Raw genomic sequence first — 13,387 nt, forward strand, 5'->3', positions numbered from 1 at the left:
GCAGCTGAAAAGGCAAAAATCTTTAGAGACAAAAGGGTCATGGATTGTATGCCATATACATTGGGAGGGAATTAAATCAGTGAGGCCCTGCAACCAAGATGCTTTCTCAGTTTGCAGCCTGACTTTGCTGGGGGGTGAGGTGCGTATCATTAAGAAAAGCCCCTGAAAAGGCCTAAAGTCCTGGACAGGTACATAAGCAAGGTCCTGTTCTTTGAAAATACCACCCTGCGTTAAGAACACATTTTTTTATGGTTAGTTCAAAGTATGAACCACGTTCTTTCCAGTAAAAAAGCAACTGAGTTTTATGATTAAATTCTTCTCACATAATCATCTACAAATAACCTGCAACTCAGATGGCTATTTGCAAACCACACCATTATGGCAAGAAATAGCAGCTGGATAGGCAAAAAGTTGGCTGGGAGAAAAAGGTCAAAGGTAAAGCTACCTGATTGTCTTGGAAGAACCTTAGATTGTAAATTTGTATCTTTATATATATAAGTGTGTGTGTGTGCGTGCAGGTGTGTGTGTGTGTATATATATAATTAAGTTAGGCTGGTATATCTTATAATGTGTAATTTACTGTTTTTATATTATCACTTAATATTTTATTTGGCTGGGCTTTGCGTGTAATAATGTATTTCAGTTTCAGTTCAATTTATATCTAGGTGTTTGACCATTTTCCTTTTCTTTCACAATATGGAATAGGTTTTAATACAGGTAGTTCTCACTTAATGACCACAATTGAGACTTGAATTTTAGTTGCTACGCAAAGCAGCATTAAGTGCATCCGACCTGAGTTTACGACCTTTTTTGCAGCGGCTGTTAAGCAAATCACCATGGCCATTAAGCAAACCATGTGGTCATTAAGTGAATCACATGGTTCACCATTGATTGTAATTGCCAGAAGCCGGCCTGGAAGGTCGAAAATGGCAATCACATGACCATGGGATGCTGTGATGATAGTAAATGTGGACTGGTTGCCAAGTGCACAAATTGTGATCACGTGACCGCAGGGACGCTGTGACGGTTGTGAGTACCAGTTTTAAGCTGTTTTTTTCAGCACCGTTGTAAGTCTGAACCACCACTAAACAAATGGTTATTAAATGAGGACTACCTGTAGTTACTTTTGGAGAGGTTTTTGGAAGTTTCAGGAGATCTTCAGTCTCAGGCTGAGACCTCTTTCCTCACTCGGTTGAAACAGAATGGTTCCCTTTGCTAAGCTTGGTTAATTTTAATCTTGGTCAGTTTTTTATAACTTAACATTTTATACAAATCCAGGAAATACGTCAGGTAGTTAAGCTTCTTGTGTGCCTGCAGTCACAGAATAGCAGCTAAAGAAGTGATGCAGCAAAAATGGACAAGAATTGTTCACAGGTGACTGGTAGAAGTCACAATGACATCACATGCCTCATAACTGCACACAAATGATGCAGATTATGTCATTTAGTCAGTCATGCCATAATATTATTTGTATGATGATATTATGCCACATTTGATGGTAGTTGTCCATCCCCATGGACACCCATGTAACTGATATTACTGAGTATATTAGTCAACACCCCAAGGGATTAAAAGAACAAATGTCCCATGGTGCTGATAGAAGTATTGGTGATATCCCAGTGTTTCTGGAGATATTGTTCCAGAATGGGGCATTCAACAGAAATGCCCTCCCCTCCCCCAGTCGTTCCATCTTATAACGAAATTTGGCTTCATTCAAATGGGGCATCTCTTGGTGATTTTACCAAACTGGCAGTTTTTTAGTGAAGCAGGAACCTCTTCAGATCCTATGACATCAGCCTCACCAAGCTCTATAAATTTAGTATTTTTATTTGTTCCTTAAAGCAACCTGGAAACTGCTTTTAGTCTCCTGAGCCAGGTGAGACACCTTCACAGCAGATCTTTTGAAAACCTAGTCTATGCAGACTAAGAAGTTGGGAGGGCAGGGGCTAATCTTCAATACTTCCATTGCATGAAACAGATCTGGTGGCTAACATTGGCTGGAGAGTGCAGATAACCCCTCTCAGGAGAAAGCAAGATGCTTTGAAAGGAAACTACTTTCCAGGAGTGCATATAATCATTTCTGGACAATAGATTCTGATACACGATTGTCTTTATTTAGATATTTGGATGTTTGTTTTGTTTTCTATACTGCCACATAGTTTGCAATAAAATAATATAAAACATAAAGCAGGAAAACCCAAACTGACATCCACAGTTACTGTCAAGAGCTCTTATATATCAAAGGCTCTTACATATTCCTTTTCTCTTACATATTTCTGTAGCTCCTGTTTAACTTAATTGCAGGACTAAAAGAAATGTATAAAGAGAATAGCAGGGGAATTATTTTCCCTCTAAAAACAGTTCTTCAGAAATCTAGCTAATTTGAACATTGGTTGATCTTTTGACTCCCCAGTTTCTACCATCCTCACCACAACAAGCCCTGAATCACTCTTGTGTGCCTGCAGTTAAACATTCTTCAACTTCAGCAGCCCTGCAAGGGGGTGGTGATGGGCCAGCAGTGGTTTCTCGCTTCCTTTGAAAGCTTTGTAGCTCTTGGCCAGAGGCCATCATTCCAAACACAAGCGAGGTAGTGTGAGGATAGTCTGGTGGGAAGTTGCCAGAAACTCAACGATCAGTCGATGAAGGCAGCTGGGAAGGAGGAAGAAAGCTCTTGGCGTCAAGCACAGCAGTTGGGGTATGTGTTTGTTGTACGCAGGGGGGATATGTAAAGAACACAGGCTCTGAGGGACACTTATGACATTCTCTCCAAATTACCTGGCCTCATTTCCGAAATGGAACCACTGCATTAGGAATTTAAACAAATGGGTGGGATTTGGCAATAAAGTACATTTCAACTAAACATGAGACGAAACTTCCTAATGGTAGAAGCTGTTTGGCAGTGAAGCAGTTTGAGAAATATTTAAACAAGGACTCGGCATTTGCTTTGGTGGTGCAGCTGCAAATGGGCAGCCTGCAGTAAACGAGGAAGAAGATCACTACTGTTATCAGGGCAGCAAAAACATGGACTGCCACCAGATGGCAGCAAAGAGATGTAGAAAACGGGCTCTTTGTTGTCATCTGGTGATCTGCTGGATTTTTGCAGCAGGAATCTGGATGCTTTACCTTTGGCCCTTTTCTTCCGGCAAACTTTTTGCCTTCCCAGCTGCTATTTCCTGCCATACTGGTGTAGTTTGCAAATAGCCATCACAGTTGCAGATTGTAGATGTTTTTGTGAGGAGAAAGAATTTAATCACACTACCCGCACGGGAAAAGCACTAGCTTGTCACTTTTTTACTGGAAAGAAGGTGGTTTATACTTCGAACTAACCATAAAAAAAAAAGTATGCTTAATGCAGGGCAGTATTCTCAAAGAACGGGACCTTGCTTACGTACCTGTCCAGGCCTTTAGGCCTTTTCAGAGGATTTCCTTATGATATTCCCTCTCCCCCACCCCAGGCAAAACAAGGTAACTAGCGAGAAGGCCATTTCAGTTGCAAGGCCTCGCTGATGCAACGGCCTCTTGACATTTCTCGCATACAATCCATGTATTTTCAGTGCCAGAGATTCCTTTTCTTCTAGGCATTATTGCAGTTTTGGATTTAATTTGATTTTAAGACAGTGTCCAAATCTGAAATAAAGGATTTCAAAAATGGTCTGTGCTAATTATTGCATTCTATTGTTTTTGGTTTTTGGAAAATTTAAAGTTTAATTAGAAACTTTGGAAACTAAGAAAATTTGAAATTATATTTCAGAAGCTGTCTTTCTTCTTAAAATGCTTCCTGGCCCCTCCCAATCTTTTTCCTGCAAGAGTTTTGTGCAGGGCCACAACTGGGGACGGGGGCAAGCAGGGCATGTGCCCTGGGCGCTGTGCTTGGGGGGGCGCCAAAATGAGCACTGGGGGGGTGCCAAAATGGGCATGGAATCCAAGTTTGCCCCAGGTGACACAGACCCTAGTTTTGTGAGTACATATCTACTGCATACTACTGTTCAGCTGAAGTACCCTTCTTACTGATTAGATCACCAGTCCACTGAACCCAGTACATCCTATTCCAGTTGGCAATAGCTACCCAAAAGCCAAACCAACCACATTTCCCTATTTCTCAATGCATCCCCAATTCCTGCCTTCCTTCTCGGTCTTGCTTTCGGAGCCTTTGTGCCTAAAAAACAGATGTATCATCACAAGGTTCCCCTAAATAGACAATCTTGAAAAGTAGCTTCGTTCCAAGTCCAGCTGTAGCAGCTCTTTCCTTACTGTGAAGGAGTCCCTGATGGGCAGAAAGGAATATCAAAATAATCAATTCTAGTCAACAAAATAAATGTTATTGATTATAGTATATTTGAAGTATATAACCTGGACCCAAAGTCTGAAAGACCTTCCAAAAGCTGTCTTCCTAAAGCTGAGCTGTAATCTGAGTTGTAATTTCCCTTCTGAGTTCCAGAAGAAGAAAATTAAGTGCAGAGAGAATGACTCTATTTAATTAAACTGCACTGAATTAACTTTAATCAATTTAGTGTAACTTTAATCTAATTTATGATCGTCAGCTGCCCAGAGTCACTGGTTTGAGATGGGTGGCAACATAAATAGAATAAATAAATAAATTTAAATTAGCATTCAGTTTGATTCAATGTCATCTTTGTCCTGGTCTTCCCCACGTCTTTGTTTCTGTCCACCTAGTTTTAGGAATGCAGCCTTCTGCATGCACCCAAATGCCAAATCTACTGTTTGTATTGACAGTGTTGGTGTCCTCTTGTTGTCTGTGAAATGATGCCTAGTACTTAATTTGAAACCTCCTGTGTTCAATCCTTGTGCCAAAATACTTATTGACAGAGATCCATAACCCTGATAGAAGTCTGCCTTACTCATGCTGCTGCCTGGTGCTAATTCAACTGGAGGTACCAATTAATATCAATTAGAAAATATGAGAGGCAGAGGGAAACTACACTTCTGTTGGCGTGGAACAGTGTTCAGACTGGCTCCTGTATCACATAAAATGAACATCTTGGACCTCCTGATATTTCTGTTTCAGTTTAGCTTAACCTGAAAATGATGCCTAGAGTAAGAACAAAAGGAAGACCTTGCTGTATCAGATCAAAAGATCTGCTTATCCTGTTGTGATCAACTAGCTTCTTTTCAGATTGTTATTATTATTATTATTTTCATCTATCTATCTATCTATCTATCTATCTATCTATCTATCTACCAATCTATCTATCAACGGTGAACATACCTAATTAAATTAATTAAGGTAGCTCATTAATTAAGGGGAGGCAGTGGCGCTGCGGGTTAAACCGCTGAGCTTGCCGATTGGAAGGTTGGCGGTTCGAATCCGCGTGACGGGGTGAGCTCCCGTTGCTAGTCCCAGCTCCTGCCAACCTAGCAGTTCAAAAACATGCCAATGTGAGTTGATTAATAGGCACCGCTTCGGCGGGCAGGTAATGGCGTTCCGTTCAGTCATGCCGGCCACATGACCACGGAAGTGTCTATGGACAAACGCCGGCTCTTCGGCTTGAAACGGAGATGAGCACCGCCCCCTAGAGTCGGGCACGACTGGACTTAATGTCAAGGGAAACCTTTACCTTTACCTTAGCTCATTAATAAAATGGAGAGGGTTTTACTTTTAGCATCTGCTAGCCTTCTGTTATACATAGAAGTTCTATTTAGGCATCACAGGAACATAAAATAGGTGTCTGTGGAGCAGATCCAGGTTTCATCTAATCTGAACCAGTTTCTGATGGTAATTAGTCAGATTTCTCTAAGAAGTCCAAACAAAACAAAACAATTTTTTTAGAGATACTTCCAAAATTATCCATATTTACAACTTTTAGAGTTTCAAATCACCTGGTCTTATTCTCCATGCAAATCTTCCATTATCTCATTTTTTTACTTATTATTTGTAGCGGGGGGCAGCCGGCCCTTCACATCACAAGCCCTTGACATCACAAGCCTGCCTTCTGTGTCCAGAGGGAGTCACCTGACCCCTGACAGCCAGTAGAAGAAAAGAAGGGGGTTCTCTCAGGTTTTGGCGGGAAAAGTTTTGCTGAGAGAGTTGGCTGGAGCCCTGGAGGGGAGGGGGGCTTACCTCAGGCAAGGTTAGAAATTGTGGAGCTGGTTTTAGTTAGAATTGCACTGGTTTCTTAAATTGTATGTTTTTTTAAACGGTGTGTTGTGTGCGTGGAAACTTACTTTTTTTTTTGATACCTTTCGCAAAGTTTTTGTTTGTTTTTGTGTCAATGCTGGAATCGGCCGGTGGCCTTCTATCACCCGCCTCGGCTTGGCTGAGCTACGGACGCCCAGAGTTTTCGTCTGGTTTCCCCTTCTGTATTTAGCCGGGCCCAGGGTGGGGTGAGGATTTCCCCTTCAGTCCTCTCCTGGCTTCCCAGAGGGCTGGTGGGGAAGGGAGAAACCGGTTTATGGTGAAGCGGCGGTGTGTGTGTGTGTGTGTGTGTGGCAGCAAGGAGACCTAGTTTCCCAGTCGCCGTTCAGCCACAGGTGCAGCTACCTCAGAACTGAAGGACCTCAGAGGAGGGGCTGGTCCAACCCAGAGCACGCCTGATTGTTTCCTCAATATCATTATTTGATTGTTTTTAAGATATCGTTTCTACACCAACACTGTTGTCTTACTCTTGCGAAAGTTTTAATTGTTGATTACCATATATACTCACAGATAAACCGAGAATTTTTGGTGCCATAATGCCCAAAATTGGATTTGGCTTATCTGTGGATGGGCTTATCTGCAAGTATATACGGTGGTACCATTTTAAAGTACCCATTTATCTATCTATCTATCTATCTATCTATCTATCTATCTATCTATCTATCTATCTATCTATCTATCTATCATCTATCTATCTCAAAGTTAGTCACTGCCCATCTCACTCAGAGAATGACTCTGGGTGGCTTACAACAAAACAGGAACAAAATATTAGTTAAAAAACAATAAAACAATACAATAAAAACCGTCTTCTTCAATAAATGATATTTTCCAAGAGGCAGATGGTAAGAAGTTCTTAATTTAATTTCCAGGGAGTGTCTTATGTTGTATGTACTTGCAGATAAGCCTATCTGTGGATAAGCAGACCCTCATGTTTTTAACCAAAATACGATGAAAAATGTGCCACCCACAGATAAACCAATTGTGAAAATTAAAACATGAACATTTGGAGTGTTGGCTTATCCACTGGTGGTGCATTTTGGTTAAAAAACCCAGGGTCAGCTTATCCATAGATGGTCTTATCCATGAGTATATATGGTATTCTGCTTTGCCATGGATGCCTTGATTATTGATTTATGATTGTCAGCTGCTGGAAATCTCTAGCAAATTCAGCAGTATACAAGCGGAATCAATGAATCAATTCCTCCCTCTTTAATTGTATGGAGGGCTGTACATATATAATCCCACCCCAATAATTGATCTCATGCGTGTGGGATACAGATGCTTCTGATACTGTGATTCCAGGAAAATCACCTAAATTCATCCAAAAGCTTCCATTAAAGAATGTGCTTCCAGGCAATGCTTCTGGAATGGTCTTTATCTGAATTTATCTTCAGATTCATTTAGTTATTTATTAGGTTATATCCACCTCCATACCAGACTAGCTCTGATATTGCTGATAAAATGTAAGGTTACTCTGCCTTGTTGGCTTACTTATCCAACATTTTGTACTGCTGTTCACACTTCCGAATTTCACTTTAATAGAATTAATCAATTCCAGCATTGCAGCATATGCAGTATACTACAGTTTTCAAATTCTTCGGTTCATTGTTACATATACAATGTTCTTCGTTATTAAAATACAGATTTATCTTGATTTATGCACTTCAAAACAGCAGCACCATTGCTTAATGTAAGCTTTTGGATGACTTTATTAATATTCTTTTTGCAATATTATCCTGAGACAATACTGCACTTTGTTAGATATTGCTACAGTTGTGTGCAACAAGAATCAAGACTACCTTCTCTTAGCAGATGCATCTTGGAAGTCAAGGAGAAGAAGACATGCATGCTATGTAATCATTTTAGTTTATTTCTCAGCTTTGGTAATTTAGAATAGCAGATTGGATTGAACTAAAGGAAGTCAAAACTGTGGCATACTGTAGTCCAAAAGTTCAGTAATTGCACAATTTAGTAATTACCCATGTTGAAATGATACTGTATTTCTTAATCACTAAATCCCAGTTTGGAACTCACCAAATATAAAGAAGAAATGCCAGTTGGGTTCATGGCGTTCTCTGAGCTTGGTTGTTTTCCTGCAGACATTTCATTGCCAGGCTAGGTAATATCTTCTGCATATGGGAGAGTGAAGTTTGCTAGTTGTTTATATATAGTAGCTTGCTTTCCCATGCACAGATAATGTTAACTAGCCTGTTATTGAAACATCTGCCAGAAAACAACCACGCTCAGAGAACACCAAGAAATGTTTAAGTGTTCAACAGTTCAACCACGAGCTACATATGTTCTCTATTACTAGAAATACCAGTGGAGAGAATTTCCCAAAGACTCATATCTCCGATTGTTTGGGATCACATAACTTAGGGGACAGACCAGCTTTTTCTGCTGTGGCACCCACCCTCTGGAATATCATATCCTTAGAAATCAAACTTGCCCTGACCCTGGGGGCCTTTCACAAGACACTAAAAACCTGGCTTTACCATCAAGCCTGGGGCCCTGATGGTATGGGTGAGCCCATTTCATGGTTAGTTTTAGTATTTATGAGTACCCTTGGCTGGTATTTTTATGCTATTTCTGTTGCTTTTAATTTTTATTGTTTTTACTCTGTTTTAATTGTTAGCCACCTAGAGTCATGCCTATGAGATGGGGGAGGGGGCATATAAATTCATTAAATAAATAAATAAACCTCTGCTACAGTTTAGAATTGGTACGAAAGAAGCATCAGATTGTATGCATAAAGATGCATAAACACACCCTAAAGGAAATGGGAAGACTATCCCTGGTTTTTGAGTAGGCATTTTAAATTTCTTGTATCTCAAACCTTGTACGTATGCCAAAATGGAACTCCAGTTGCTCAAAATGATTGAATCTTCCAGCAAATCTTTATGTTTTAACAGTCCCACCAGAGTTGGGAAGAAAACAAGACACTTACCAGACCATTACAATTACTGATAGCAACTTTTGAGTTCAGGTACTCATCTTGTAAATGACCAGCGTAGTGGCAATCTTCATGGAATTCGTGTTGGTAGTCTACTCTACCTCTTTTCCAGTACTCCACTCGGAAGTGCCTTGCCAGCAAGTTGCTATGCAATGTCAGGTTGAGGAGGAACTGAGTCCGGTGGGCAGAGACCTTGTAGAAAACATGCTGTTCAGGCATGTCATAGGAGGGGTGGCCTGTACTCCGACGAGACCTCCATTTCCGATGGCTTTTTATGTCGAAGCTGAGGAAGTCACCATTCTGATCCACCTGGATGGGGAAGGCAATCTCGTAGTGGTCGAGGTTGGAGAGAAATTCTTCTGTGAGGGCAGAAAGGGACAGGCAAGTGTAACTGAGGAGGGTTGTCTGCCCAAAGGGCCTTTAGATCAGGTTTTTTAAACCTTTTAGTGCCATAGACCCCTTTGAGAGTTTGGTTAAACCTATGTACCCCATCTCAGAAAAAATGTGTTCAGATGTTTAAAATAAAATACATAGTTATAAATTGGATCTCAAAGAAAACCAATTACATTCAAATTGAGTTTTCAAAAATATTTTAAAATAACAAATGTGTAATATAGTAATATATGTGCTTCTTTAGTAATCTGTTAACTCAATAACAAGAGAGTAAATAAATTTAAAAGATTGGCAAGTTAGTGAAAATGAAGTTGTAATTTTTTTCCATCCAAGTTTATGGACCCCCTGAAATCTATCTTAAACCCAGGTTAAGAACCCCTGATTTAGATAATTTCATAAATCCAGAAGTTCATTCTGTTATATCCCACCTGTCCTTAATGCAGTCAAATTAAGATAGTTATCTAAAATTTAATTATAAGTGGAGGAAGCGGGATCTATGCAAGTGTAGTTTATCATCATCATTTCCCTCTCGCACGGTATTATCAGAGCCCCCAGTTGCACTAATAAATCTATATACTTCCCTCTTCCCCACAAAGAGTCTTAGGTTTGTTTGTTTATATGACTTAGGACCTAACTGAAACAGCTTTCTTATGCTTTGATTACCTACTTTGTTTACCTTCAAATTAGATTCCTGTAATGCAGGGCAGGGAGGGGCTATTTATACGCTGCTCAATACTCAAGGAGTATACATAGGAAAATTGACATGTCAAAGACCAAGGCAGTGTATGTGCAGTGGTGCCTGCAGGAGGGGACACGTCAAAATTGGCAAGATGGTAGAGGGATCCTTGCCTGTAAGCCCTGTCCCTTTTGAACATGTGGGCAATGTCTATGCATGTACAAAAGGAGTGGGCTTTTGCAACATGACGCTCTGTCCACCATGCTCCCATGGGTGCTACTGCGAATTTGACATGGAAAATGGAACGAGTTATTGCAAATCTCAAAAACTAGAGAAAGTGGTATATCTTGATAGAATATTTATACTAAAGATGGGGAAACAGATGGAGAAATTTTAAAATGTGCAAATGCTGGTAGAATGTTAAGGAGTAGTATGTGACTGTTGCAAGGAATTAATATTGAAAGAAGTGAAAATGGCTGTATATAAGAGCATAATTCTATCCACTTGTTATTGTTAATTTATATGGCTGCCCATCTCAATTCCATGCTATAATTAATAATTAAAAACTATATAAAAATGTAAAACAATATTAAAAAACCCCACATAAATTTTTATCCTTATTTATTGGTTTGTTATATTGCAATTTATATGGTTTTAATTCTTGATTTTACTGTAAACCGCCCAGAGTTTACAGGGAGAGATGGGTGGTAATAGAAATTTGAAAAATAAATAAGTGAATAAATACCATCAGCATCTGAGATTAAAAAAAACAAACCTCTACCAACAAATTAACACAACCACTGCTCAGGATCTGCCATGCATCTGGATCCCCAAGCCTGATGGCAAAACCACGTCTTTAAAAAAAGCCAGCAGGGTCAGGACCAATCTAATCTTGGGGTGGTGGGGATGATGCTCCAAAGGGCAGGTGCCATGGCAGAAAAGGCTCTCCTGAAAGGGAATAACCTCGTGTGTTTGTGTGTGTGTGTACACAGAAGCATAACAGTGTTTTATTTTCATCAGATGTTTTGTGATAGTGTTCTGTTAATGTAGAGGTGTATCCTGATCAAGAGAAAGACTAAAATGCCCTTGAATAGCATTCGGAAGCTTCAGCTGGTACGGAACACAGCTGCACAGGTTGTAAATAGTGTCAGCTACTCTTCATATATAACACCACTGCTTGGGGGGCAGCATTGGTTGCCAGTGTGTTTCCAGGTGCAATTCAAGGTGCTGGCTTGCCGGTTGTCACCTCTAAAGCCCTTCATGGCTTGGGACCGGGTTACCTAAGAGACCGTCTTTTCCCAGTTGTTTCTACCGGTCCCATCTGGTCCGGCAATCCCTGCCAGCCAGCAAGAAATGCTGGCTGGTGGGGACCAGGAGATATGTCTTTTCTACCGTGGCACCTGCCCTCTGGAACATCCTCCCTCTTGAGATTAGGATGGCCCCGACCCTGCTGGCCTTTTGGAAGGCCTTGAAGACCTGGCTACGTGCCTGGGCCTGGGGTCCCGAGTGTGTGAAGGGCCCTGTTTCCCGGTTGTGCTGATACCAACGGTTTGTAATATCTCTTGGCTGCTATTTGTATTTAATTTCTTTTCATACTATGTTTAATTGTTTAATTGTTTTTATGATTGTTCGCTGTGCAGAGTCACTGGTTTGAGATGGGTGGCTATACAAATTGAATAAATAAATAAAATAAAATGACCTGAACAGATTGTGCAGTGCTTCTTCCTTCGTGCCATATCCCTCTGGATAATTCCTTTGGAACATTCACCTACCTATTCTAGGATTTATTTTCACAGAATAATGGTGAAACATTGTACTACCAAAAGTAGCCAGCTGGCTGCTGAATGTTAGCAGTGTGATCTTTGCAAAAACAAGGCTGAAGGTCCTGTGTGGTGGTTAGCTATATATTGTCCACTCTTGGCTTAAGGGCTAGAAGCGTAAGATTTCAAAGACAATTAATCATGGTATAATTTGGGGCTCTGGGCTACTAACACTGTACCTTGTGACTGGAACGTGTAGCCAGGAAGGTTGCCCGTAGACACAGCTGAGACAAGCGTCCAGGTCAAAAATCTCCAGGCTGTTGCCATCATGGGCGGCGGTGCTCTTTACAGTGTCAGCTGCGTTGGACCAAGTTGGCTGACTCTGCCCCAACATTTCTTTCTTTGAGCCGCCTCTTATGCTACTGCAAGAGAAGTTCCAGGTTCCTTCGTGGTCATCCTCAGCCACTCTCTGGAAGGCAGTGAGGGTGGAGGGTGTATAAGGCGTGTTGAAGCAGGGCCTTGTTCTTCAGCGTGTGCCAGTTCTCTGCAGCATTGCACTGGGAGGGGCGGGGAAGACTACAGTGTCAGGGGGCAGAGGAGAAGAAGGGCAAAGTTAAGGGGGAAAAAACCAGAATATTAAAATAACATTTTAGCCCAGCAGAGCTGAATGAGCCAGTCAGAGATGGAAAAGCCCAACTGAAACTTATCTCACTCTTTCATATGTGATTAACTGAGTTTTAGCATGTGTGCAGAGCATGGTGCTTCAAAGTTTTTTTTTTAAAATTCTGGAAGAAAACTGGTTACAAAGGCCACTGCTTTAACAGGAAACCATTTGCAGAAGGATGACAAGAAAGATGCTCAGATTTCTGAACCTCAGTGGCTATTTTCTCTTGAGACTAAAGAAGGAAAGGTAGAGAAGAGAAAGTGAAGACCAAAAAGGAAAAAAGAGATTCAGAGATATTAAATGGATGGTGTGGAGAAAGAAAAATATTGGGCAGAGGAGAAAAAGAAAGAGAAGGGAAGAAGGAAAGAGAACAGATTTGAACAGACAGCATGGAAACAGAAGACTGGCAAAATAAATGATGGAAGAGCAAAGCAAAATGGAACAGATCAATGGATCACGGGAGAGGAAGGCAGTGAGACAGAAAAACCAGAAATTCAGCTGATAGTGTGGATGATGGGAGAGAAGGAAAGGAAAGAAAAAGGAATAGCAAGAAAGGAATTCAGTCCAGAGCATGTCTGTCTGAAGTCAGCATTTTTCCTTTGTCAGCGTTCCAGGATTTCTCAGCTGAGGCCTGGTTTACCTCAGCCTCATAACTGGCTTGCATTTCAGTGTGTGAAGCAGCTTCCCTTGGGCGCTTATGAATAATTACTTCTCGTTACCCTTCAGCAACTCCCAAAGATTCTCCAGTCCCAGCTGATGGACACACAACCCAACGCCTCCCCCTATC

At 40.9% G+C, this 13,387-nt stretch overlaps 1 protein-coding gene across 1 annotated transcript in view; it reads right to left on the minus strand.

Annotated features, from left to right (window-relative positions):
- The window catches only part of ADAMTS10 (ADAM metallopeptidase with thrombospondin type 1 motif 10), a 63,671-nt gene extending 51,174 nt beyond the window's left edge, over positions 1–12,497 (minus strand). Inside the window, exons 1-2 of the mRNA XM_063290793.1 lie at positions 12,176–12,497; positions 9,102–9,466 (exon numbers count right to left, since the gene is read on the minus strand). Coding sequence (XP_063146863.1) covers positions 9,102–9,466; positions 12,176–12,266 — 456 coding nt within the window. The 5' untranslated portion in view covers positions 12,267–12,497. The remainder of the gene's footprint in view (positions 1–9,101; positions 9,467–12,175) is intronic.
- Positions 12,498–13,387: the final 890 nt, after the last annotated feature.

Source organism: Candoia aspera, chromosome 1 (genome assembly GCF_035149785.1).
Source record: "Candoia aspera isolate rCanAsp1 chromosome 1, rCanAsp1.hap2, whole genome shotgun sequence".
NCBI lineage: Eukaryota > Metazoa > Chordata > Lepidosauria > Squamata > Boidae > Candoia > Candoia aspera.